The 26745-nt window shown below is 54.4% G+C and overlaps 1 protein-coding gene and 1 long non-coding RNA gene across 8 annotated transcripts in view; one reads left to right on the forward strand and one right to left on the reverse strand.

The window, feature by feature from the left end:
- The window catches only part of CLMN (calmin), a 111827-nt gene extending 93574 nt beyond the window's left edge, over positions 1–18253 (reverse strand). For 2 of the 6 annotated variants that reach the window (XM_045451976.1, XM_045451974.1), the window contains exon 1: positions 1270–1620. In XM_045451976.1, the coding sequence (XP_045307932.1) occupies positions 1270–1459 (190 nt within the window). In that variant the 5' untranslated portion in view covers positions 1460–1620. Of the gene's footprint in view, positions 1–1269; positions 1622–18052 lie in introns of those variants that run through there. The other 4 variants (XM_045451975.1, XM_045451977.1, XM_045451973.1 and 1 more) reach the window with 4 other exon arrangements.
- Positions 18254–18636: 383 nt separating this feature from the next.
- Positions 18637–24046, forward strand: LOC123582342. Of its 2 annotated transcripts, none has more exons than XR_006704332.1 (5): positions 18637–19514; positions 19812–19910; positions 19983–20141; positions 21566–21758; positions 23676–24046. It is a non-coding gene; the product is annotated as an uncharacterized LOC123582342 (long non-coding RNA). The 2 variants fall into 2 exon arrangements; XR_006704333.1 differs by having other exon boundaries at positions 18637–18798.
- Positions 24047–26745: the final 2699 nt, after the last annotated feature.

Consider the following 26745-nt stretch of genomic DNA (forward strand, 5'->3'; position numbering starts at 1 on the left):
ACAACACAGGTAAAATTCATTTTAACGGTGTGCTTCCTTTAACCTACTGTAGCCAAAGCATTTCCGACGTGTAACGTGTATTTGAAAACCGTTAACGAGACGTTTTACATCCCTTTTCCCATAGTGGGCCTTCACACTTTGTGCATGTTACACATGTCCATCTGCACCAGACACAAGTCCCCGGGAGTCACATGACTGGTGGCTGCCACGGGGGACGGCACATATCCAGGCCCTCGGGGGACACTGCGCGGATACTGAGGTCAAAAGAAGAGACCGGAGGGGGCCGGAGCCACCCATGCTTGTGAACCGCATCGCCGAACCCAACTTTGGCAGGCGACTGGTGTGGCTTAGTGGGAGGGGCACAGGTTTGGGAGCAAGAAATATTCTGCCACCATAACGAGCTGTGTGACCACGAGCCTGGTACTCGACCTCTCCGAGCCTCAACACCCTGTACGGAAAATGAGCGGTTCTCCTCCTCGTCCGGCTTACGTGTGAATGAAATATAAAATACCCAATGGAGTTCTTGGCACGTGTTAGGTAATTAATCCGGGGACACAACGGGGATGCAGGTGGTGAATATATTACCACCACCCTCGGCCTCGTCATCTATGCCGTAATCCCTCCCGACGCAGAAAAACGGCGCTTGAACGGAGCAGCCCCTCCTGGTGGCTCTGCCTGGCCTGGGACAGGGGCAGGAGAAGGAAACGAGATGGACAAGGGGACAGGAGAGAACACACCCCACAAGGCACCAGAGTCTCAATGCTTGCTGCGCCCCAAAGCACACAGAAGAGTAAGACAAAGGCCACCCCAGCTCCACGGCCCGGCACCAGGACCGATCTGTGTACCATCGGTAGCGGGGAGCAGGTCTTTGGAGCTGAGCCTGCTTGAAAGGAAGTGAATCGCAGACCTTTTGATCCCTCAGATGGCGGCCCAAAGCCCCATCAGCTGTGCCGAATGGAAAAGATCCAGAAGCCCCAGGGCCAGCACAGCACCTAAGGCCATCTTTGTCTCATCGGCAGAGCTGTGTCTGTGAGCCATGCTCCCGCCACCCCAGCCTCTGGATTACTTGTCCCCTCCGCACAGGATGTTCCTCTCCCTGCTTCCATCTGGCTAATTCCCATTTCAACTTAAAATGTCACTTCATCTGAAAGTCCCTCATGGCATCTCTACGGGGTTCCCTTGTTGACGCTTAGAATAATCTCCCGTCATTATACCCCAATGGGACCACGGGAATCGACTCCGTGCCACGGGACAGGGGTAAGTCCGTACCTCCCTGGTGCCCGGGAGAGTGCCTGACATCGAGCAGACACTCAATAAATATCTTCTGGGCGCTCTCCTGGCATGAAGTTAACTGAGGAACCAGAAGAGCGCCGGTTGGTTTGGCGCGGAGAGAAGATGGGCAGTATTTTCGAAAACAGAAATACAAGTCGCAGCACCGGTGCCCGATGCCATACGTCATTTTCCACGGAATTATCCAAAAGGGTCATGGGGTGTTGGATCACTTTGCCGGATTCTTCCAACAGCTGGAGAGAGCTCGGGTCAGAATGGACACGATTCACGGAATGACTGTTACGTCAACTATTGATTTTCCGAGAGCCTCAAAGCTGGAGCCTCACATCAAAGAGTCTTTTGAGTGAGGGGCACGGGTCGTCACCGCGACTCTTCTGCGTCCACAAGTGGAGACAGCTCGGGGGAAGCACGGCTTCCCCCTCTCATTTGCAGACACGTCACCCTGTTAGTCTCGGATGGGTGGCTACCACTCCCGGGTGGCAACGTGGAGGAAGCTTTTGCCGGTCCAACGAGCAGCGTTTCGTGGGCTCAGTCAAGGACGTGAAACCACTTGCAACATATACAGCATCCCAGCCAAAAGCCAATAGTGTCCCCCCGGTACTCACTCACTGAGGAATGCTGGTCCCAAGCCAGCCTAGGAGGCCATGTCCCCCGGGAGAAACAGTAAGCGAGGGAAATGAGTCAGCAAGGTCGCTTGATTACTAATGAGCACCCACGAGCACTGCCCCACTCGGCCCTTTTCTCACCCAGGCCGGACCAGTCACCTTCTGAACGCTCCGGCACATTCCTGCCTCTGCACCTCGGCTCATACCAACTTCCTCACCCACCCAGAGGTCATCTCTGCTCATCTCCACTGACCTCTAAATCCCTTCCCAACACAAGAGGCTGCCCTAGGCACCTTGCTGAATGGCTCAGCCCCCATCACGTCTCCCATCTCCAAAAGATCCCAGGCCTCCAACTAGAAAACTCACTGAGTGCCTGTCAACCACTGCCCTGTGGCTCTTCACCGATCCCAAGTATAGACACCAAATCCGAGCTTGAAATGTGGACTAAGTGATCAATCCATTCCCATCATTCAGTGGAACCCCGTAGCAAAATATCTGCCAGCATACCCCCCCCCCCCCCCCGCAAATTGCTCTGTAAAAGAAAGAACACATTTCTTTAAAAAGTCCTGATGAGGGGCACCTGGGTGGCTCAGTCGGTTAAGCGTCCGACTTCAGCTCAGGTCACGATCTCGCGGTCCGTGGGTTCGAGTCCCGCGTCGGGCTTTGTGCTGATATCTCAGAGCCCGGAGCCTGCTTCCAATTCTGTGTCTCCCTCTCTCTCTGCCCCTCCCCTGTTCATGCTCTGTCTCTCTCTGTCTCAAAAATAAATAAACGTTAAAAAAAGTTAAAAAAAAATAAAAATAAAAATAAAAAGTCCTGATGAGGGTTGGGCACTCAGCATTCATGACTTCGCTGAATCCTCCAAAAAAAAAAAACCCTGGGAGGGCATTACTATCCTTAAAGTCACAGCACAGGTAGAAAAGGTCGAAACTCCACAGGGACACACGATGTGGCTAAAGTTTCGCAGCCACAAAGCGAAGGAGCTAAAATTCAAGTTCACACCTGGCTTCAAACGCCTCTTTCCACTGGAGACCAGGCAGCCTCTCCTTTCTCTGGTTTTGTTCTTATTCAACAACTATGTTTACTCGATAAGAGCCGCAGGATTAAAACAAAACAAAAAAAAGGCATCATTTCACGGGGCCTGGAGGGTCATGTATTGACTCCGTCTTTCCCGGTATCTCCAAGGTGCTTCCACAGTGCCCCTCCTCCTGGGTAATCCAACCCACTCCAAACTCTACAAGGTCAAGGGTAGTCGGTCTAGCAGTGTCTGATGGAGGCTCAGGCAGGATAATCTTTAATCTCGCCACGAAGAATGGCTTAACTTTCAAAGCTTGCCACCCGCCAGTTCTCCCCCAGGTAGCCTGTGGCCGTGGGCTCGGGATGTTTTATAAAAGCAGGCAGGGCTCCAACATCGAACGATGTAGAGACCAAACAACCCGTTGCTGGTTTCTCTCTCCCAAGGAGCCAGTACACCCCGTGGGCAAGCACAGGCTCCAGTTCTGAAATTTGTACAACAGCAAGAGCATGATGATTCATGGCGGGGGGGGGGGGGTTCAGTTAAAACCCCACCTGCGCGGCTGAGAGGGGATTTAGCCTGCTGGCTGGGGATTTGAGACCCGGGAGGCAAGTTGGTTGGAAGAGATCCCTCCATCCCTAGAGCTGCACCCCACCTGGACCCCAGAACCCCCCAGGCCTCGAAACTCTAGGTAACCAGAGTGTGCGGCTGGGAAAACAGCCACCAGGTATGACCAGACCCCTGTGTAATTTCCCTGATCTCTCCCGGTAAACAGGGCTCAGCAGCAGTCTCTGGGGAACAGTCAAAATGGAAGGGAACAGAGCCAAGCAAGTATCCTCACCCGTCAAACCTTCAAGGCTGGGGTGAATGCCGCACCTGCCAGCTTCCTCCCCGGATGTTCTGAGATGCTTGGAGAGGCGAGGGGGCGCCTTCCTGCAGAGGACTCGGGCCTCCACTCCACACGGAGGAGGAGTCTGTTACATGCACTATGTATTTAGAGTGTAAACCCGCAAGGACGGGGAGAAGGGAAGGAGGGACAACAACAAAATCTCAAAGGGTGGAGAGAAGGGAGACCCGTGGTGACCGATTAGCATCTCAAGACGTCCACACTTTAATGTGGCACCCAGCAAGGACAAAAACAGCCCAGTTTACAACCCAGAGGTCTCGAAGGTCCGGGAATTAGTGGTGACAGGTACCTTTGGAAATGGGGTTGGGGCGGGGGGGGGGATGCAATAAGAAGACGGGTCCCTTCATCCCCTCCCCCATGTCTCCTGGCAGGTGTCAGTCCCATCCTCCATCAGGCACAAGACTGGAAGTTTGTTCTTCAAAGAGGATAAAACAGAAATTCTGAGTATGACTTGAGCTGAGGACGGCACAGTGAGTGATTTCTGCACGCTGGAAGCAGAGGAGCCCCCTGCCCCCCGCCCTCTTTCTTCTCCCAGCTCTCAGACCCCCACCCTGCACCCCAGCACCCTGGCCTGGACCCCCCGGACGGAAGACTGCAAGACTCAGTCTGACCAGCCAGGAGGGAAGATCTAAAGATACGGACATGGGGGTTCCCCATGACACAACCCAGCGGGGCACCCTTGAGAGAGGCTCTGACCAAGAAACCCCACCCCCTGGGCACTAAGCGTTCGCTTTTCAGTCCCCAGCTCTATTTCTTTTAATGTTTGAGGGGCAGAGGGAGAGGGCGAGAGAGAATCCCAAGGAGGCTCCACACTTAGTGTGGGGCCTGATGCGGGACTCAGTCCCACGACCGTGAGATCATAACCTGAACGGAAATCAAGAGTTGGACGCTTAGCTGACTGAGCCACCCAGGTGCCCCAGTCCCCAGCTCTTAAATATGAGAAAACAATCAAGGGCTGTGAGCCAGCTAAACAAAGGAGCCTTTAACATGAAAGCTCCAGACCAAACAAACCCACATAAGCAAAGAGAAGGGTAGATGGAACATTCACACGCAGCGCATCCGAAGTGCACCAGCACGGCTCTATGCCCTTTGCCTCCAACCACTCGTGTCATCAGCACAACCTTTGAGGCAGATCTCAATATTATTACTTTCATTTCACAGATGAGGGGCTTGGAGAAGAACGAGGTTAAATAACTTGCCCAAGGTCACAAAGCAAGCGAGTGGCAGTGCTAGGATTCGAACCAGGCTATTTGGCTCCAGGCCTCGGCCCTCACGGTCCCTCGTGAATATTCCCAGTGTGTGAGAGCAGGTATTGCATTCCTGAAATAAGGCTTCTCTAAAGAATGAGAAAGAGCTCTTGCAAAGTAAAAACGTGGTAGGTTAAAATATGGAATATAAAAACTGATGAAATCTCCCAGAAAGTAGAGCAAAAAGCAAAGGGGATGGAAAATAGAAAAGATAAGAAAATTAGAGGATTAGTCCAAAAGGACCAATGTCCAAATAAAAGGAGTTCTAGAAGATTGGAGAAAAACAAAGAGCAGAAATCATGACCCCCCCCCCCCCAAAAAAAAAAGAAAATCCAAGACAATTTCCCAGACAGAAGGACACAGTTCCAGATGGAAATGTTACACTCAGTGATCAGTACAATGCATGAAAAGGCAGGTCACCCAGGCAGGTCACCCTGGAGTTTCGAGGTGCTGGGGACAAAAAGAGGATCCTATAAACTTCCAGAGAGAATGAAACAGGTCACAGAAAAGATAGGGAATGGCTTCACACTTCTCAACTGCAACCCCGGAGGCTAGAAGACAGTGGAACAAGGCTTTTATGCTCCAAGGGAAAATGATTTCCAACCATGAATTTGATGCCCAGCTAAACTAGCAATCAAGAATCAGAGGAGAATAAATTCATTTTCCCATGTGCAAGTTCTCAGAAAACTGACCACTCAGGCGCACATTCTCAGGAAGGATATGCCCCTGGATTCAACAGACTAAGCCAGAAGAGGAAGGCAGGAAATGGGAGAGCTAACCCAGGAGAGAGGTAAGAGGGCCACAGGTGACAGTGAAAGAGCACGCAGGTGACAGCCAGACTCCAGATCTACTGGAGTAGACCAAAGGACCCTGATGTGCTCAAGAAGAGGAAACCGAGAGAATTCCTGATGCAGCCAAACAACTTGAGGGGATATCCAGAACACCAACGGAGTTGGGGGGATGAATCAATGAGCACATATGCCAATTCTAACAGTTTCGAACTCCAAGGAAACCAAAAGTAGAACAGGAAAGGGAGAGTGATCTTAAGTTACTACGTGCCTCAGCTCCGAACAGTGCCTGCCTAGTAGTCGCACTGTAAACCCCAGTCACTAATCTTACCAAAATTACGATGAAAATATACCAGGCAGCTGGGAGGACAGGAAAGATCGGCAGTTAAAAGAGGTAAAGAGGAGATCTGCATCCTTACCTTCCACGGTCAGCAATCAGAGCCCTGAACCAAACCAAAACAAACAAACAAAAAATCAAGACAAAGGAATACATGTATGTTATTCAGAGACCAAGAGGAAAATACCAAAATCATCAGCTAAAAAATCTGCAAGTTGATTGCCTCTGGGAAAGGGGACAACATGGGGGAACCACTACTTTTTATGCAAACCTTGGAAAACTAGAGTCATGTGTGATTTAGAAAAGGCAAGGTACAGGGAAACACGTTGACGGAGGCGTGATGCCACCGAATATTCGTTGCCACCAAAAAGATGCTGTCAGCCTCTGATATCTACAGCTAGTCATTACTAGAGAGTCTGAAACTAAAAACCCTGCTCTTCCAGACTCTGGAGTCTACACTTTCCCTTTGAGTCTGCATTCACATATTCAACAAACGTAAACTGAGCTGAGCACACGCTGAGCCTGGAACAGGAAGGCAGACCCTGGGACACGGTGGTGGGCAGGATGGGCCCCAGTGCCCAACCCGATGAGTTTTCTGGTCTACCAGGGCTAACCAGCAGTCAACGAGCCATCACTAATAACAAATCCCAGTACAGCAGTGCCCACCCTGGGCAAGCAGAGTCTATCAAGGGTAACACTTGACTGATTCCCGGCCTCCCCCTCTGCTAGCCCATCATCGGTCCGTGGCATCATGGCACCTGGTCCCCAAGCCCCCCCCCCCCCCCCCAATCCCCCTACAGGTAAGCCATCACATGCCATTTCATGGCACTTGCCCACAGCAATTCTGGGAACTGGACAGGCCATCATCGGGCCTGCCAACACCTTTACTACTGGAGCCCAAGGCTTCCAAGCTTTGATTTTCAAGGTATCACTGTTTTGTTTTGTTTTAGATCAGAGTGAAGCTCAAAGGCCAGACCAGCTCTCCAAGGGAGAGTTCCACAGTCCCTTGTGTGCATGAAAGGGAAGTGAATACCTCGGACAGACCGGCCCCCAGCAAGTGCCGGTGGGGGTGGAGGGTGGAGGGCCACAGTCGGTCTCAGATGGCACAATGTGAAATGAAACCCCAGACATGCTGCTGTCTGGCTGCAGGACAGGGTCAAGTTTCTGACCTCCTCTGGGCCTCGGCGTCTGCCTCTGTAGAGGGGATACAACCTCAGGGGTTATGGTGGAATTAAAGGCTATGGTGTAGGTGACCTTGCTTTATAATCTGCCACTGCCCTTATCACAGCCCATGACGAAGATAACAGTCTGGATTCCCGTGGCTGCCTCCAGTCAGTCCTGCCATAATTCAAGGTTACAAGGATTTCATTCTGTCAGCCTCTCAAAATGGGACCCCTGCACCCGCTCTTCTCAGCTCTGCTCCCGGGAATCACTAATCAGGAACCGTCAGTTAGGAATTTAGACTCGATCGTGTCACAGTGTGAAGAACCTGGTAGGTACGTGACCATAGACGGCTGAGTCGCTGAGTCCCCTCGGGTAAGGCTCAATACCCAAAGCTGGCCGATTCCTGCCCAACATCCTTGAGCCTGGTCCAGCTTCCTTCCCGGGTGCCAGGTCAACGTGAGTCCAGCCTGCGGCTTTTAACCCCTGACGGAACGTTACCCAAAGTTGGGAACTGCCAATCAGCCGGTTCCCGAATGCTGTGCTCTCGGGTTCTCAGCAGGCGTCGATATGTCACTCGAAGTAGAAGACCGTTTCAAATGGTCCAGACCGCACTCGCTCGTGTGTCTCAACCCGACCGGAACATGAAGATTAGAACGGAGACTACAGCTGCCAGAGTGTGTTGAATCCCAGGAACAGGGTTCGTGCCTAGAAGCTGCCGGGATGTCACCCTCTCACTGCCACAGCCATCCACACCGCCCGGGGCCACAGAGCAGAGGATGGGCTCCGTGACATCGTCCCCTGGTTGTGCACAGCCCTGCGTGTATCTCAGATCACGCGGAGATTGCACTGCCTGTGGACGCCTGGATAGAGTCTGCAGGCTCAGGCTAGCCCCCTCTCCTGTCCCCTCAAACCCTGTTCTCCTGCCCTCGGCCAGGCAGCCTCCCCAAGTCCCACAGTCAGCTGGTGGCAGCCCTGTGGCCAGAGCCCCGGTCTCTACACTCCCAGCTCGGGCTCGATGCCACCGCCTGGGTGTCGGCCAGGCTTGATAGCCGCCATTTGCAATTCATTCATGCGTTAGTTTCCTGTTGTTGCTGTGACAAATTACCACACGCTGAGTGGCTTCCAACGACACCAATTTATCATCTAACATTTTTGTAGGTCAGAAGCCCGCGACGGGTTTGACGGACTAAAATCAAAGTTCTCAGCGGAACTGCACTCCTTCTGGGGAACTCTTAGGGAGGACTCCATTTCTTGTCTCTTCCAGCTTCTAGAAGCTGCTGCTTCAGCTCATGGCCCCTTCCTACAGTGGCATCACTATGACCTGTTTCCAGTCATCTGCCCCCCTCCCCCTCTCTTTCTCTCCCCCTCTGGCCCTCCCGCCTCCCTAAGGATGCTTGGGATTCACTGGACCCAGCTGGATAATCCAGGATAATCTCCCCATCTCAACGTCGACATTCGCTTAATCGCATCTGCAGAGTCGCTTTACCAAGTGAGGTAACGTAACCCCAGGTTCCGGAGATTAGGATGTGACTGTCTTTGAGGGCACGGGGCTCAGCCTACAGCAACACAGCAAACAGTTCCAGAGACCTAATCCATAGTAGGGGCTCACAGGATGAGCCACTCAGGGACCCACTCAGGGGTCTCTCCCGTGTCCAGAGGAAGACGCTGTGATTTCTGCCCAGGCAGGTGCAGGCGAGGTTCCGGGAGGCTGCTCTAGGCCAGGTCGTGGTCATTCTCTGCAGGAGTCATGCAGACAAACGTACAGGGACAAGGACAGGCGGGCCTGGGGTGGGGGTCGGGGGGAGTGCAGCGGGGTCTGGTTCATTCCAGGAAGGACGGGAGAAGGGTGGGGGGCACGAGCACACAGCAGGGCTCCTTCCTGAGGGCAAAGAAGACTGAACCAGGGAAGGATCTCGGGCTGCCCGGATGAACTGGGATTAGAGGCGCTGGAGGCAGCTGGGCAGTGGTCCTAGCAGTTGAGGAGGAGGATGTTGGCAGAGGCAGGTGAGAAGGGAAAGGCGAGAGGACCAGGGCTGACGCAGGAGGGGAGGGCGAGAGGAGGATGCAAATGTGAGGGCTCAGTGACTTCACCACCCAACCCGCAGGGTCATCTCCGGGCCCCTCCCCACCCCCCGCCCCAGTTCCCAGCTACAAGGCCTCAGAACCCTGCTTTTTAAGTATGTCATGCCATCGAGGCTTAAAAATAGTTTAAAAGAGGAGAGGGATATAAATATCGCTGAGGTTCCTGCCTACATGGAGAGCCCCCCAGGAGAGAGAAGCAGGAGTGGGGCATGACGTCGTCAGAGCCCTAAAGGTCCTTCCAATCAGGCCCCCCAGGTCTGCACAACAACGTGACTGCAGGGCTTCTGTAGGTCCCCCAGATCCTCCCGGGCCTGTCCTCGTCCTCGGGGGACTTTGGACTATAATCTCCCGGAAGCAGTGTCTCAGAGGGCTCGGGAAGGGGAAGAAGAGGAAAAGGTCAGCTGCACGGGCTACTTGCGAGACCGCTTCCCTGTGCTCCCCCCGGCCCCCACCCCGGCCATGATCCTACTGAAGAGCCGACACCCCACCCACCGGCATGCACCCCCCTGCTCCCTGGTTGCACCCTGCAGGTTTGCAATTACAGAGTTTCCCCCGCCCCCAGCGTCCCCCCTGGGTTGGGTCTCGCCTCACCCCCAGACGCCTGCAGCACCCCCCCTTAAGCACCCTCAGTCCTAACTCGCTTATCTCAGCCTCGTGATGTGCACTGGGGACTCCTGCAGTGGCCCATTCACCCCTCTGTGCCAGCTCCCCGGATTTCGGGAGGACTCGGTAACTGCTCTTTGGCTGAACGGCCAGGCTTCAAGGGCAAGTCCTTTACTAAGGCAGGGCCAGAACCTGCCCTAGGCACGAACCTACCCTCCAGGAAACAAGCCTGGGCCGTTGTACAGGCAACAGGCATCCCCTGCTGATGTCATCCCAAGCATCCCCTACCTGTCCTGTGCCAAGTGTGGGTTTAGAAGAAAGGTCCCTGCCATCCCACTGGAAGCTCTCTGGTTTCCCACGGTCCAAAGATTAAATAACCAAATCATAAATGTTTTTGGTTCTCTTTTAAAGTTTATTTACTTTGAGAGACAGAAAGGGAGCACGAGCAGGGGAGGGGCCGAGAGAGAGGGAGACAGAGAGTCCCAAGCAGGCTCGCCCGGCGCGGGGCTCAAACCCACAAACCGTGAGATCACGACCTGACCCGCGACCGAGAGACGGACGTTCAACCAACTGAGCCACCCAGGCGCCCCAGCCTTTTCGGTCTTGGGGGTGCTTCCCCGTCACAACGACGTAGTGAGCGTCGTAGTGGAAAAGCAGCCCTGGACAGTATGCACACAAACGAGCACAGCTGTGTTCCAATAAAACTTTATTCACCAAAGCAGCTCGCGGGCCAGATTCGGCCTGCAAACCATAGAGTGCCACGCCCCCTGCTCTGATACAATTCATGAGAGAAAAGGAGGCAGTCCCGTGAAGGGGGAAAAAAACCCACCAAAGATTCTTTAAAGCCACATTTGTGATTTGTGATGCCGCCTCTAATTCCTTCTGTGACACAGTCTACCACTGTAAAAAAAAAAAAAAAAAAAAAAAAAAAAAAGATGTGCAGGGAGGGGGTGGGAGAAATAAGAAAAGGTTTCTATGGGAACAGGGAGTTCACTTTGAACGGTTCCATCACTAAAAAGACAATTACTTTCTTTTTCTCACTTCCCCTCTGAAGAGGGCAGGCGTGACCTCAGGCTTCTCGGGCAGGACCGTGCCCAGTGCCTCAGCTGTTCCAGTCAAAAGTTAAATGCCAGAGTGTTCCATGGGTCAGGGAGGGCCGTTAATGTAATCTGGGCCTCTTGGGCAAGGGGCCGCGTCCCCAGGGCGCTGAATCGAGGCAGGAGCTCGGCCTCTCTCACGAGGCTGCCCACCCCAGGCAGCTCTGGGGGGCCCCAATGGCGTCAAGGCCACGGCCACTAATAAGCGTCCCTGCGGCAAAACCTCTTCCCGGGCCCGCTGCCAACTGACCGAGGCCCCCCTCTCGCTACCGACAAACCTTTTACGGGATGGCTCCTGAACGCTCTTGTTCCTCAGTACAAACGTGGGGGACGGCGGGGGTCCCTACTTTGCCCTGACCGTGGGCGGGTCACGACACCCTCCTGGGCACTCTGCCCCGCTCGTTCAGAGGTGTCCTAGCCCTTCCCCGGGCTTGTCACAGGAGCCGTAATTGAGCAGCCAAGACTAAACCAAGAAGGCACGTCATTTACTGAGGGGTGCTTCTATAACAAACTTATCAACTGCAACCTTTTCTCCGGCGGACCCTTAGTGGCGGGGAACGGGGGAGGGGAGTCCCTAGCACCTGACAGTGAAAAGAACCCAGCGGTGCGACCGGCCGCGCTCAGCTTCGCCCACTGTCACATGCAGGCTGCCCGCCTGTGCCAGGGACTGGAACTTGGGTGCCTTTATGTGGGCATGTGCTCCGTTCAGGCCGCATCACTCCTCAAACCACCTTCCAAGGGGCCCGTCCGAGCCCAGCCCTCTCGTCTTGCAATGAGGAAACTGAGGCACAGCCATGGGAAGACATGTGCCAGGACCCAGAGCCAGGCCTTCAGCCTCCAGCTCCTGGCTAGGGCTTCCCAGAGCTGCACAGCACGCTCCGCCTGGAAAGGCCCCCCCCGGAGAAGAGTCCACACCCCGAGTTAGGGGTGGAGCCAGGTCTGGAACGTGGTTTTTGGGAGGCAAAATCCACAGTTAACTCAAAGCCTGTGGCCCGACTCCAGCAGGGAGCACCTCCCCCCCCCACCCCCCGCCAAAATGTTCTACATGAGGATTTATTCTTTAGAAGAAAGCACACAGATCAGGAATGGGGTCCTTATAGGCAGCGGGTTGTGCATTTGATTTTGTACTCATACAGAAACCTCTGGCATATTTGCTGCGTCCTCCAAGAGCTGGGGGGAGGTGGGGGCAGGAACGATTCCTCCTCGGTGCCTTCTCTTCCCTGGGTGCTGGGTAACTCTGACCCCAGTGACATCCCTGATCCCCCTGTGGTAGGCACAGGAGGTCTACAGGTATGGAGAGAAGAGCCAGGAGGGCAGGATGCCGGGGGGCTCGGAGCCAGTGGGTGGCCGAGGGACAGGAGACTGGTTGGCGTCCCACCCCAGACCACAGAGCGTCCCGCGTGCCAGGCTAAGGGGCTTGGACTTGACCGCGTGAGCCAGTGTGGCCCAGCATTTTTCACATCACCAAGTCCACGGAAAATGATGCTATTATCCTGGGATGGACCGGGGTGCTGCCCTCGGCCCACCGTTTGGCCCTGGAGACCCGCCGAAGGGATTAGCAGGGACGTGCCCCGGGTGGCTGAGCGCTGGGTAGGCTGGAGGAGGTGACACAGGGCCCAGAGCCATAAAGAGGTCACCATAAAAAGGCAAGCATGGGGAGGGCCTGCTCCTGGGCCGGAGCCATCGCAATCACGGGACGGGGGTGGACGACCCAGGAGGGGCAGATCTTTCTCACCACACAGGCACCGTCCTGCCCAGAGCCTGCCTTCAGGCTCTCCTGACTTTCCGTCCTGCCCAGAGCCTGCCTTCAGGCTCTCCTGACTTTCCTTCCTGCGCTGTGCCCCAGAGACTCTGTGCAGTCAGGCTTCCTCCTGCTCGGCACTCAAGGCCTGACCGCCAACGCCCCTCCTCGGACGGGCCTTCCCAGCTCCCCGCCCTGAGGCTACCAGCTCCTCCCTGGCGCCCAGCGCACATGACTCACGGAGCTGGTGCCACAGGACGCGCGGGCTCCGTCTGACCTGGGTTCACATCCCAGCCCCACTGACAAGCCTGCGACCTCGGGCACGTCATTTGACCTCTCCACTTCCGAAAACCAGCACCCACCTCAAAGGCCGGCGGAAGACATTACAGGTGGCAGTTAGGACCGTGCCTGGCACCCAGGCGGCTCTGTCAGGGGACCGAGCCGTCAGACTGCTACCACTTCTGTCCGGCAGTCAGTACCAAGTGCCCCAAATCGCAGGTCCTGTTTGCCAAGCCCGGGCGGGACGGCTTCCCGACCGATTGGGACTGAGGGAGACACGGAGGCAGGGGTGGGGACACTGCTCCGGGGGTACTAGCCAGCAGGGCCCAGCTGGCAGGGGGTGGAGGGGAGGGGAGGCATCGCCCCTCCGTTCCCCCAGAGCAGCAGTGGGGAGAGACTTCTGTCCGCCCAGGCCCACCTGACTCCATGCACCCCCCAGCTCCGGGTAACAGGTCTTAACCAAGCTGTTCTGCATTGCCGGGGTCAAGGTTCACAGCATCAGACCCAACAGGCGCCAGAGCAACGGGAGACAGCCGGAAGCAGGACAGGTGGGACCCCGTCTGGCTTCAGGTTCCTCAAAGGCAGGGACGAGAACCAACTGAATTTCTCGCTGCCTGCACACTGCTCAGTGCTGGGCACACGTTTGCTGAACAGAACAGAAACGTGCTGGGAATTCTGAGAATGGCGGAGACTTCCTACCGGAACAGGAGCATCCTCCGAATCTTGGCCCAACACCCCCCCCCCATCTTTGAGCAATGGTCAGACCTGGTGGGACATCAGCCGGACCCTGAGGTCGGGTCAAAGGGGGAAAGGGGGCAGCCAGGGTCGCCTTGTCATTACGAGAGCACCAGAACCCTCACCACCCACAGCCAGGCCACGAGCTAAGGCACAGGATGGTTAACCGGCCACCTCTAACCTCAGTTCTACCCCTCAAGGCCCCAAGGAAGTGGGGCCGCCAGGCGGAAGCTGCCAGCATCCTACAAGTCTATTTTCTCCTCCCTGGAAAGGTCAACGGCTTGGGCCACCTCCGTTTCCTTGAAAGGGACCCTGTGAGGGGGTCACGGGCAGCCTTTGCCCAGAGGGACACCCCCCTGTGCTCTCCACCACCGAGTCCTTGATCTGCAAACACTTATTATGAGCCATCGCCATCAAAGGGAGCATATCAACGAGGGCTTCATCTGCCCCTGTGTCGGGGACAGCAAGTTGAGTGACAGGCCTCTTGGGAGAGACCGTGCTCTCTATCCAGCTCACCCTGACCTCCGAAGACAGGTCAGGAAGTGTTCGTTCCAGGGTTCTGTGGGAGGTGATCTGGTGACATCACAATCCTCTCTGCTTGGACACCTGATCTCCAGTTCAGGGACATAGACGAAGGGTTCGAGGAGCAAACATGCAGAGGTCGAGACGCCTCTGAGTCAATTTCACTATGTAGATCCATAGAGAGATGTACACGCAGGGCTGTGCTAGGGAACCAATCCTCCCTGAAATGCAGCGTCCTCGGGACTGACATTTTGGAGGAATGCACCTGGCCCCAGGGCCACAGGCGTCAAAGCTTTGTACGAAGAATAGGACTGCCTGACCATACAACAGCTGCCATGGGCGAAAGGAGGCTGGACATCCTCCTTGGTCCCTCCGATTACAGACTCGTGAAATGCCCACGGCCATCGCCACAACAGCTCTTGACTACCTGTGCTGTAAGCGAACGCACAGCTTTAAGCAAACCACCCTTCTGCCTGGGCTCCTCCTGCCCTCCCTTGACTGCCACCCACACGCCGTTCAGATGAATGAGCCCCCCCCCCCGCCCCCACCCCGCCCGTGGCCCGCATAGCTGGTGAGCCAGACATATCCGGGCCCGGCGACACCCACCAGCTGCTTTGGGCACAGGCTCGAAGCACAGCGAGCGGGGCCTTCTGGACGTGGCCCTTTGGTCGAGACTTCTTGAGTACCACGGAGACAAGGAGAGAAACTATCTGCTAAGCATCCAGTCAAAAGACAGGGGAGCCAAGGGAACATTGGAGAGAGAGGATGCACCCCGGGCCCCACCTCCTGTCCCACGGCAGCAAAGCCACGGGCCAGCAGGCCAGCGCCTCCACAGCGCAAGCATCCCCCCAGGGGACGGACAGTTTCACAAGAGCCCCACACCGCAAACAACCCAAATGGCCCTCAGCGGTGAGCAGGCCAGCAAAGTGGGGTGCTTCCAGGCGACAGAATAGTCCAATGACAAGGAACTACGTGTTGCCTGGGTCCGGGGCTGGGAGCTAACAGATGCACACGCGGACTACCGGGGAGCTGTTTCAAGCCGTGAAAATGTGCCAAGACGGGATTGTTGGGATGTCTGCCCAACTCTGGAGACTTACTAAAAACTACTGAATGGTAAACTTAAAACAGGTGAATTTTATGATATGTGAATCGTACCTTAATAGTCTACAAAAACTGAAGAAATACAGGCCAGGACGTGGATGAATTGCACCAACATCCCGTGGAGTAAAAAGGGCCAGTTCAAAAGAGTATGGATTGTACTCTTCTGTTTTACGTGACGTTCTAGAGGCAAAACTATAGTAATAAAGATCAGAATAGTAGTGGCCTTGTGTGTGTGTGTGTCACCTACTGGGAAGAGCGATGAGGCACCCATCCAGGGCACTGGAAATCATTAACATCTTGATCTGGACGGTGGTTACCACAGGTTATCCGGAGGCAAAAATTTGCTGGGCTCGCACTAAAGATTAATGCACATTTTATACACACACATAGCCACGTAGAAGATGTATACATAATAGATATACACACATTTAAAAGTTTACCTTTTTTTTTTTTAATTTTTTTTTTTCAACGTTTATTTATTTTTGGGACAGAGAGAGACAGAGCATGAACGGGGGAGGGGCAGAGAGAGAGGGAGACACAGAATCGGAAACAGGCTCCAGGCTCTGAGCCATCAGCCCAGAGCCCGAAGCGGGGCTCGAACTCACGGACCGCGAGATCGTGACCTGGCTGAAGTCGGACGCTTAACCGACTGCGCCACCCAGGTGCCCCTAAAAGCTTACCTTTTAAAATAGCAAAGCCATTTGGATGCTCAAACTATACCTGGCATTGCCTAAAAGTGAGGACAGTTCCCTGGGAGCTGAGAGAAGAGGCCATTCAGTGAACTCCTACCTAACCTTCAGAACCCATCTCAAATGGTCCCCATTCAGTGAAGCCTTCTCTCATCATTCTAGGTATAACTGCTCAAACTGCTGAGCATCCCTTCACAAAAGTCGATCCCCGATCCCCTGTATGCCGGGAGCTGATCTTAGAGCAACGCAGGAAGTTGTTGCATTAAGAATTGGTTAGCACGTGTTTATGAAACACCCACGGACTGCTTAACGCACGCAGGCACACGCACAAACACACCACGACGGCCCAAACCACATGCCATCTTAGCAAAAGACACTAATTCCCACGCCCAAATAGGATGTCAGTTCTGGGGCAACAGGATCCAGATGTGAGGCTTATTATCTAAAGGGATCCAGCCTGATCCTCCTCCTTTCACACAAATCACAGCCAGAAGAGATCAGGGGAACCCAGAGCAAACTCAGGGTCCAGTGTCTACTGTACTAGCCCCCCCCCCCCCTATTTCGGGTCACCTTTGCTTGCACTGTCCTTGCACAGCCTAGGGGTGGAGCCGGCCTAAATGGACTCCCAGGGAACATTCCATCAGGTGTAATGTTTAAACTCGACTGACTACCCCGCCACCCCCCGACTGCACCCTGACTGCTGGGGTTCCCTACCCTCCAGCAGTAAAGGTAGGCACCTGCTGGCGGGGGCGGGGAAGGAGGACACCCACAGTCCTATCATCTCTCTGTCCAGGTTTCCCAGCTTCTCTCTGCAGCGCCCCCAACCTTGGAATCTCTAGAAGCCCAGGTCGGCCCAGGAAACTGCTAAAGAAAGTTCCCGGGCCCAGCCAGGTCTATGTGTCTGAAGAGAGGCCGGAAGTGGAACTCTAGTTCAGCAAAGCCCACGTATGAAAAGAGAGAGAGGCTGGAACCACACCTCCAGGAAAAGCCGCTTTCTTTGGGCGGGTGGGTGGGTGAACGGGTTACCGGGCGACTGTGGGTGACTTTTTCCCTTTAACTATTGTCGTGCTTTCGAAGTTTCCACAATGAATAAACTCTTAATACACTTCACGTGTGGTGGGAGCCACCCCTAGCCCTTGGGACTCCGTGACCTCCCAAGTTTCTCTTTCACCTTGTGACAAGGTAGCCGAGGGTCCCAGCGTCCCGGGCCGGCGGGCGGGGCCTGTCGCCCACTCCCCAGTGGAGCCTCGGCCAAGGGAGGGGCCGCTCCCTGCCGCAAAGTGGCCTGAATGGGCTGGGAGCCTGCCGAGCGCCCCCCCACCCATCCGTGCCCCTAGCCCCGGTCCCGGCCCACTCCCTCAAGCGCCGCCCCCAGCCCGTTCCCTGAGCCTCAGAGGTACTTGGGAGGTGTGCAAGCTCACACACACGCACACGCGCGCGCGCACAAACACACACACACACACACACACACAGTCGCACTTTCTCCTCCCTCCCTGACCTGGGCCACCGCCCCCAAGAGCCCACACGTTCAAACTTGGCCAAACTCGCAGCAGGGGCTTCAGGGGAGCCGTGACGTCCCCCCAAAGAAAGCGGGACCCCCAACACACACACACACACACACACACACACACACACACACGCACGTGTGCCGCCCCACCCCCTGGGCGACAGCAAATGTAGCGGGGGCGGCCCCGCGGGGGCTCGGGGGCGGCTGTCTCGGCCCCCTCCCCCAGCAAGTGACACGAGCCGGGTCGGCCGGCCGGGCGAGGGGCCACCCGACCGGCCGTCGCTCCCCAGGGGGTGGGGGGCGGGAGTCGGGGAGGGGGTGGGGGGGGCCCAGGGCGCCTTACCTTGCAGGTTCTGGACGCGGATGTCGCTGATCTGCCCGATGAGCTCCTCGCGCTGGAACCAGTCCCATTCGTGCGCAGCCATGAAGCGCGGGCGGCGGGCCGGGGCGCCGGGGCCAGGCGCGGGCGGCGGGCGGAGAGCCTGGCGGGCGAGGGCGCCGCGGAGCCGGAGCAGCGGCGGCGGGCGGCGGGCGGGGCGGGCGCGCGGTCGGGCCGCCCCCGCCGCGGGCGGGCAGCGGGCGGGCGCGGGGCGGCGGGTGCGGGGCGCCCGGCTGGCGCTCACTCCCCCGTCCGGGGGCGGGGGCCCCGGGGGGGGGGCCGAGGGGCGGGGCGGGGCGGGGGAGGGAGGCTGGGCTCGGGCCGGTTTCTTCCCCCCCCCCCCCCCGGGGGTGTTTGTTGCTTGGATTGTTTGGTCGCAAACGGGCGGTGATGAGACACGGGGTCCCGGCCCCCAGATTGTGATGTCTCAGGGGGCGGGGGGCGGGGCGACGCCGCGAAGCGGGGGGGGGGGGGGGGGGGGGCGGGGTGAGCCCGCGGGTCCCAGCGCCTGGTCCGCGGGAGGGCCCGCCCCCTGCCACCCGGCCCCCTGCCACCCGGCCCCCGGCCCCTCCACGCACCCCTGTCCCGGGGACGGCCAGGCAGACAGCCCTCCACCTCAGGTCCCCGGCCTCCGCACAATTCAGAGGCCACCTCTGCGGAGGGGAGGGCCGTGCGAGGCCGTGCGCCCCCGCGGGCACCTGGGGGGAACGGTGAGAACCCGGGTAGGGGCGAACGAATGCAGAGAAGGAGTTAAGGGGGAGCCTCTCCTCTGCCTCCAGATTGGGGAGCCGCAGCGAGAAAGACTTCTTTCTTAGGTTTGGCTATTGGAAACCTTCTCCCTGCGGATCCCGTCCAGAGAGGACCCCAGATTCTGGGAAGCAGGGAGAAGCCCGACACCCCCATCGCCACCACCCCGTGCAGCCGGGGGGTGGGGGGCCACCCTCTCTGGGGCTTTGCTGAAAATGGGCCTTCCGGGTGGAGGTGGGGGAGTGTTTGTTACTGTTTCTTTTAACTCTTGAGAGTTCCAGGATCTTATCTTGTTTGGGGCTCACAACCCATACTTTCAGGCAGAGTTCCTAGCTGCTTTCACAAACATGGAAAAAGTGAGGTCCCGGAGTCTTGGAATTGACCCGAGGCTGAAGAATGATCTAGGGGCATGAGGTCCAAGCTCCTAGCTCACTACTTGGACCCTCTCCTGAGAGCTGTGGAAGGCACGTGGGCCCACACACAGAGACAGAGAATGGCTTATATACGGGGTGTTACAAGAGAAAAAAAATGGGCATAAACATAGGTTGTGTTCATCATTGCCAAGTTCATGCTACTGAACTACTAGGAACCCAGATGGTTGGGCTATTTCCTAATTAACAAATAACTATGCAGCCCCCACTGGTACACAGACCCTGTGTCCTTGAGGCAGGGCCTTAAGGTGAGTGAATCCACTCTCTGACTCAGACTCCTGAGTGGGGTTGGGGTGGGTGGGGGGTAGGCAGTGGAGTGGACAGCCAACAGCCAAGAAACAAAAATACAGACGAAGGTGACTTCCAGAAGGGGGAAAATCCACTGGAGGGAGTAGTTGGGATAGGGAATGGTCTGGAGAGATCTCTGGGTGGGGCTGACTTTAGAGCTGGACTGGGAGGATGAGGGGAGCCACCACTGGGCAAGCAACTTGGGCAGGGCCAGTGGGCACAGGCCCCAGTGGCTTCCTGTGTGCTGCCCTCTTCAGGTGCCAGGAGCCCATCGGGGACCCAACGTCAAGGCCAGATGAGCTGACCAGACAGGGGGGGAAGTTTAACCAGAGGATGCACCGAAATGCAATGTCAAGGTGGGAAGCTCTGGAATGATTTTTCTTTCTTCTTGTTCTGTCTCACCATGAGCACATATTTTTTATGATCAGGCAGAAGACCAGCAAATTCTTTTTTAACCTCTCAAGACCCTTTCCAAGAGTCCCCAGCCTGTCCCATCTCTCCTCATCTGCGGCTCTGGAAGCCCAGTGGAGGCCCATGGAGCCAATGGGCACTCACGGGTGCCTGGGCGCATGCCTCCCGGATTCGAGGTTGGAGCTGCTTTCTCCCCGACCGGGTTTGAGAGCCTGTGTTCATTTCACACTCCAGGGAGCAAGGTCTGCTTCTGTGTCCTCCGGAGCTGGGTGCTAGTAGCCAGGCCCTTAATTTTGCCCCATCTGCTAGCTACCTCCCGTTTTTACACTTCAATTTATTTTCCATAATTGCTATGGAGGGGGGAGTTCGGCTGAAAATCGTTTTCTTTACAAAGCAAAGAGCCAAGAGAATCAGACTGTCTCCATCCAGAGGCGGGTCTCAGGGAACAGAAGGCTTTAAACAACGAGGTGGGGATGTTAAGCTGCAGGGATGGGCCATTTGTCACGACACAAAGATGTGAATGGAAGTCTGCATCGTTGAGGAGCATTTGTGTGAGGAACACTGTGTAGGCAGTAACAACTCCCTGGCAGGGAGGGGCCGGGATCGCCACTGATTGAGCACCAACTGTGTACTAGATGTCGGTGCAGAGAAATTCTTTGTACCAAGGTGCAGAGAATTTTAGGTGGTTTTCAAGACGGACTAGGACCCGTCTAAGCACACTAACCGGCACTAAGCGCGAGGCTGGCCCCCAACAGGTGCTTGAATATTCCCTGAGCTTGTGTGTCAATATCACCCCTCTTTCCTTCATTCTCTCTGGACCCTGGCCCTCCCTGATTGGTCCCTGTGCCGCCTTCTTGCCCATCAACCCTGGTTTTGCACTTTTCTACCCAGGATGTGGGATTGCAGGGTCTGGCCACACCCCAGTCACCTGCAGGCGTTGGCTCACTCTGTTCCCTTTGAAATGCCCTTGCCCTCCCCTGCTCTGTACTCCTGCTTTACCTAGCACACCACTGCTCACTCATGTTCATCTCAAGAGAACCTCCTCCAAACCCCCAAAGCCCAGCTGAGTGCCCACCTCCTACAATTCCCATAATATTCAGCACAATCTTATAATATCCTATGAACCCCTATCTTAAGATGTCACATCATGATTATGTTTACTTGGTGGTTTCCCCACGTAAGCTGTGTCATTGAGAACAGGGGCTCAGTCTCATTAATTTCTCTGTCTGAGCACTTAGCACACTGCCTGGCACCAAACGAGGTCTCATGTTGAGTGGATGGATGGATGGATGATCCAGTATAGGCCTGAACTCACAAAGCAAGGACCAAATGACAAATAGTCGATCCCTATGTCCTGGGCTCAAGTCAACTTCTGCAGAGGCAGTAAAAAAAAATATTCACATACCGGCAGCGGGTAAAGCACACATTCCCGGGCCCCAGGCAAATACCACACTGTACCTTCCTTGGGTGTGTACAACTTCCTGTATCTGGAGCACCAGCTGGGAGAGAAGGTCATGTGACATCCATGGGCATTGACGTTACTTGCCTCTTACCTGAATTAACAGTTCTATTTTTCTTTTGCCTTTTTATTTTGGGGAAGGAAAAGTACTCTGCCTGAAGGCCTGGCTTCCCGGGAGTTTCCAGAAACTGATTTTCTAGAAATTGCCCAATGCCGCTAGAATCTATGCCATTGTTTAAAACTGACTTCTGCCAAGGGAAAGGACGTGGAGTCTGAGAATCGCAAAGAATCCCTGGATAGGACCTCAGAGATCAAGTCCAACCTCCCTCCCTCTGTAAGGACTTTTTTTTAATTTTTATTTTTGTAATTATTTATTTTTGGGGGGGAGAGAGAGAGAGGCAGAACATGAGTGGGGGAGGGGCAGAGAGAGGGAGACACAGAATCCCAAGCAGGCTCCAGGCTCTGAGCTGTCAGCACAGAGCCTGACGAGGAGCTCAAACTCACAAACTGTGAGATCATGACCTGAGCTGAAGTTGGATGCTTAGCCGACTGAGCCGCCCAGGCGCCCCCAGGACCTCTAAAACATCTGGTCCAGGGATCTTCCTGCTTCTGTTAATGGCGATGGATAGCTTCTGGCAGATAATCTGGACAGAGGGTTTGCGCATCCACATCTCACACCCCCTTTGGGAAGGATTAAGAACAACAAAGATAACCGCAGTGTACCCCCCCACCCCCAGCCACTTGCAGGAGAGGAGTGTGATGGGGGCTCCAGCCTGTGGGAAGCTGCCTTCTCTGGTCATGGTCGTGACCCGTTACACGTGCACAGCACTGTGGGTTTGGATGGCCCCTCTGCGGCCAGGGCTCAGCTGGTCTCCCCAGTGACCTCATGAGGCCAACCGAGCAGGGTCATTTTTAGGTGGCGCTTAAAGCGGCCCAGACGCCATCCCAAGGTCGCGGGTAGGGCAAAAGCACACTTTGAACTATACTTCTCACGGCCTGCCCACATCACCCACATGCGACTGGACTTGGGCTGTGGACCAGACGAACACTGAGCAATTTGGTATTAGTCACGTATACTTAGGTATTGTCGTGTTTACGTGACATTTTTGAAAAGATTTCGCCGTCGTATGAAACCTGTTGGGAATTTCAAGTTAATTTCAAGTAAATCCAGTTAAGAGGCTATAGTGGATCCTAGATAGGTTAACCAATGGTGATTCTTCAAAAAGACCAAGAATACTTCCTGGGCAGAGGGTCTGCATTATGATGTCACAAGGCTTCCCTGTAGCATGAAGACCACCCCGCCCCCCCCCCCCGCCCCCGCAGCCTCATTTATTCACTGAACAAACACTGGTTGAATGACTACCCATGCCCTGGCCCCATACTAGGACCCAACAGTGGACAAACCCCAGAATCTGCCTGTGAATCCCTGCTCAGGGGTTTGGACTTTGTCGTCAGGGCAGAGAGGAGCCTTTGGAGGACAAAACTGGGTCAGATTGACCCTTTATGTTGTGGTGTGGAGGAAGAGTCGGAGGTGGAGGCTAGGAGCTCGGGACCCTGTTGGTCTCAGGGACACGGGGGTAAGATGGCGGTAACCCACAGGGGTGCAGCAGCTGTAGAGACGGATTCTCCGGCTGTTCAAGACGGTGGAGTTGACCATCCCTGTGGCCGGCTTAGGAATATTGTGGCGTCTGCTTCTAGTATTTGCGCATGTCTGTTACACCTGCATTGTGCAAATTCCTCAGGAAGGCCTTGTAAGCAGGGCCGCCCAGTTCATCTCTGTATTTCCAGGGTCCAACACGGCGCTGGACGGTCCTCAGTATTAGTGGTGTGTGTGACTCAACATGTTCTATTTAAACTTCACCCACCAGTAATTATTTTTTTTAACTATTAAAAAAAATTTTTTTTTTACATTTATTTATTTTTGAGAGACAGAGAGAGACAGAGCACAAGTAGGGGAGGGGCAGAGAGAGGGGGAGACACAGAATCCAGAACAAGCTCCAAGCTCTGAGCTGTCAGCACAGAGCCCACCATGGGGCTCGAACTCACAAACCATGAGATCGTGACCTGAGCCCAAGTCGGATGCTCAACCGACGGAGCCACCCAAGCGCCCCACCAACCAGTAATTATTAAAACTCTTTGAGCCCCGGGCTCCTCAGAAGGGTCAGGGTCTCCTCCATGCCTTAGGAGCGCCAGCTCTCTGCCAATTTTTTTTCCTGCTGACTCTTTCCCAATGTTTTCTGTCTGCCCCCAGGAATCCCGTAGAACATGATGCAAAGGCTAGTGGCAGAGAGAGATGCTGAGAAGCAGAAGGAATCAGGCTCGAGCAAAAAGGAGGGAAGATATGTGGTGTGGTGGACAGTGGGCAGATGGTAATGGTCTGAGCTGTGTGACCTCAGGCACGTTCTTAACCTCTCTGGGCCTCTGTGCTTTTATCTGTAAGATAAAAGAGTTCCTGCCTGGCAGGGTGGCTGTGAGATCAAAGACACATATATAGAGAAGAGATGCTCCCGTAAGACTTCAGTAAGATTCAGATCATTTCTATGGCATAAAATGAACCACACTCAGAAGAAAAATTGTCCCTCAACTTGGAAGATTACCTATAATGTAAAATATTAATGTGTTCTCCCGGATTTTATTAATTTTTTTTCTGGTATGTGTAGGTGTTGATGGGTGGTTTAAAAAAAAAATCTGCTTCCCTAAGTAGACAGCACCGGATGTCCCAATTTCCACAAATAAAACCCTTCATTTCTTCCAGGTTTGAATAGTCAAAGGCTGCTTCCCTAGAGACAGTGCTGCTAATTTTTTTTTTTTTTTTGCAGACATTAGAACACTATTTAAGGAGAGTATATTTTCCAGTAAAGCAAATGATGAAAACCTTTTCCCCGGCGATGTGGGAGACGTTGGCAATATGGAGAGGTGGGGAGAGACAGGATGCTGTGGACCCAGCAAAAACACCCTCTGTTGTTGTTTGCAACAACATTGCAGAAATATATATATATATATATATATATATATATATATATATATGATTTTTTAACATGTTGGAATCTAAAGCAAACTTTGTGATGATAATCCCAAGAAGGGTGATTTTAAAAGCCCAAACTTGGTGCAAATAGAATCCCTGGGCCAGCCCCTCCAGCTGACGGCGCCAGCACAGGCAAGCCCATTTCAACAAAGTTACTGTGTATCTCTTGTCTGCTGTGCCGCTAACAGCTACTAAGAGCTCACTATTTGCCAAACATTGAGTCCAGTGCTTTGCATTATCTCATTTAATCCTTTGAAGGAGATACTATTACCGTCTTGATTTTATTGATGGAAACTAAGGACCAAAAGAAGTTCGGTAGCATCCCCAAGGTCACACAGGTCGTAGGTTAACAGAGACGAGACTTGACCTCAAATATTATGCAGGAACCGAGTCTGATCTTTCTGCTCTGTACCCTTTTGGAACCTGCCCAGGCAACTAAGTGGAACCATTCATATTAGGGAGTCACTGGAAAATAAATCCAGCCAACTGTTAGCCTTATGGAAACAAGATGACCAGAGGCACCTGTCCCCTAATAGGTCAGGAACAAAAACACTCGCTCCATTGCCCTCTGTGGGACATTTCTTAGGTTTATGTGAAATGCTGGCAGGCATTTCCACGGCTGACCCCCGTACATCTCAAACGGCAACTTATCTTTGTAAAGAACCCTCAGCGTGGCTCTGCTAGAAAAGTATGTATTTCGTGCTGTGCAAATGAATTTTAACACGCAGAGTCCAAGGAGAAGGGGCAAAAGTCTGTATCCAAGCCAGCAGCAAGTCCTGTCAAGTTCATGCGATCTCCCCAAGTCCATCCTTGGTAGCTGGCGTCAAATGTTAACTTTCCTATGTCCATGGCGCTCTGCAGGGTCTCACTTCTCCCCTAAAGCACCCCGAGCCCCGTTCAGTCCACCTGTTCCCTTCAGTTACTCCAAAGAATTGCTCGAATAGGCAAGCCATTCCATTGCTGTTCTATACCGAGCACAATTGCATACATATTCCTCAAAATGTGGGTTCAAAATATTCACAGCACCTTTGCTCTTACTAGCTACAATAACCCAAATGTCCACCAGGAGAAGAGTGGATGGATAATGGAATTCATCAACGAAGATGACAGAGCAACACAGATGAGTCTCAAAAACCGTGATGTGGAGCAGAAGCCGGGCACAGAAGAAGGCACCCTGTAGGATACCACTGGTCAAGAGTTAAAACACAGAGGGTGCCTGGGCGGCTCAGTCAGTTAAGTGGCCGACTTCGGCTCAGGTCATGATCTCACGGTCCGTGAGCCCGAGCCCCGCGTCGGGCTCTGTGCTGACAGCTCGGAGCCTGGAGCCTGCTTCGGATTCTGTCTCGCTCTCTCTGCCCCTCCCCTGCTCGTGCTCTGCCCGTGTCTCTCTCTCTCACAAATAAAACACTACAAAATTAAAAAAAAAAAAAAGTTAAGAACCCAGTAAGAAGTTCAAAACCACTTCCCTCTCCGTTGATAGAAGTCAGGGTAGTGGTCAGGCTGGGAGGGAGGTGGTGCGGGGAAAGGGCGTAAGGGGGCCCTCTGGGGTGCAGGGCATGTTTTGTTTCTTATATGGGTCTGGTTACCCCGTGTTTATGCATTACGTGATATTTCACCAACAGGTGCATTTTCCTGCGTATATTCAACAAACTGTTAAAAAATAAACGCGCAGCTCTGCCTCCTGCCAAACGGCACACCCTCTTGACTCCACCTGGAATTCTCTACCCTCCCTTCGCCTCTCCCTGGTGAATTCCTGCCTGTTGTTCAGATGTAGCTCAGATCTTCCTTCACTGGGGAATCCTTTTCCAGTTGTATCAGTCAGTCTTGGCTGCGTAACAAACCACTCGAAAATGTAGCAACTTCTAGCAATCGTCACGAATTAGCTCATGAGTCTATGGTCGCCAGTCGGGGTGGGTCTGGTGCTGGTCTCACCTGGACTCCTGTATCTGCACCTTGGCTGGGCGGGAAGCTCTGGGATGGGCTCATTTGTGTGGCAGCTGGCACACTCTTGGTGGGGGCGCCTCAGTCCTCCTCAGTGTGGCCTCTCCAGCAGGCTGGCTGGGCTTGTCACATCACGGTCTCAGGATTCCAAGGGCCACTAAAGAGGGCCAGCCTCGATGCAGAAGCTCCTCTTAAGCCTCTGCTTGTGTCACACTTGCTACTGTCCACTGGCCAAAGCAAGTACAGAGCCAAGCTCAGATTCAGGAGCGAAAGAAATAAACTCCACCTCTGGATAGGAGGCATTATTGTGGGTACGGCTTCCAAACAATCCACCAGTGTTGCCCTCCTCAACCCC

Source organism: Leopardus geoffroyi, chromosome B3 (assembly GCF_018350155.1).
Source record: "Leopardus geoffroyi isolate Oge1 chromosome B3, O.geoffroyi_Oge1_pat1.0, whole genome shotgun sequence".
Classification (NCBI taxonomy): domain Eukaryota; kingdom Metazoa; phylum Chordata; class Mammalia; order Carnivora; family Felidae; genus Leopardus; species Leopardus geoffroyi.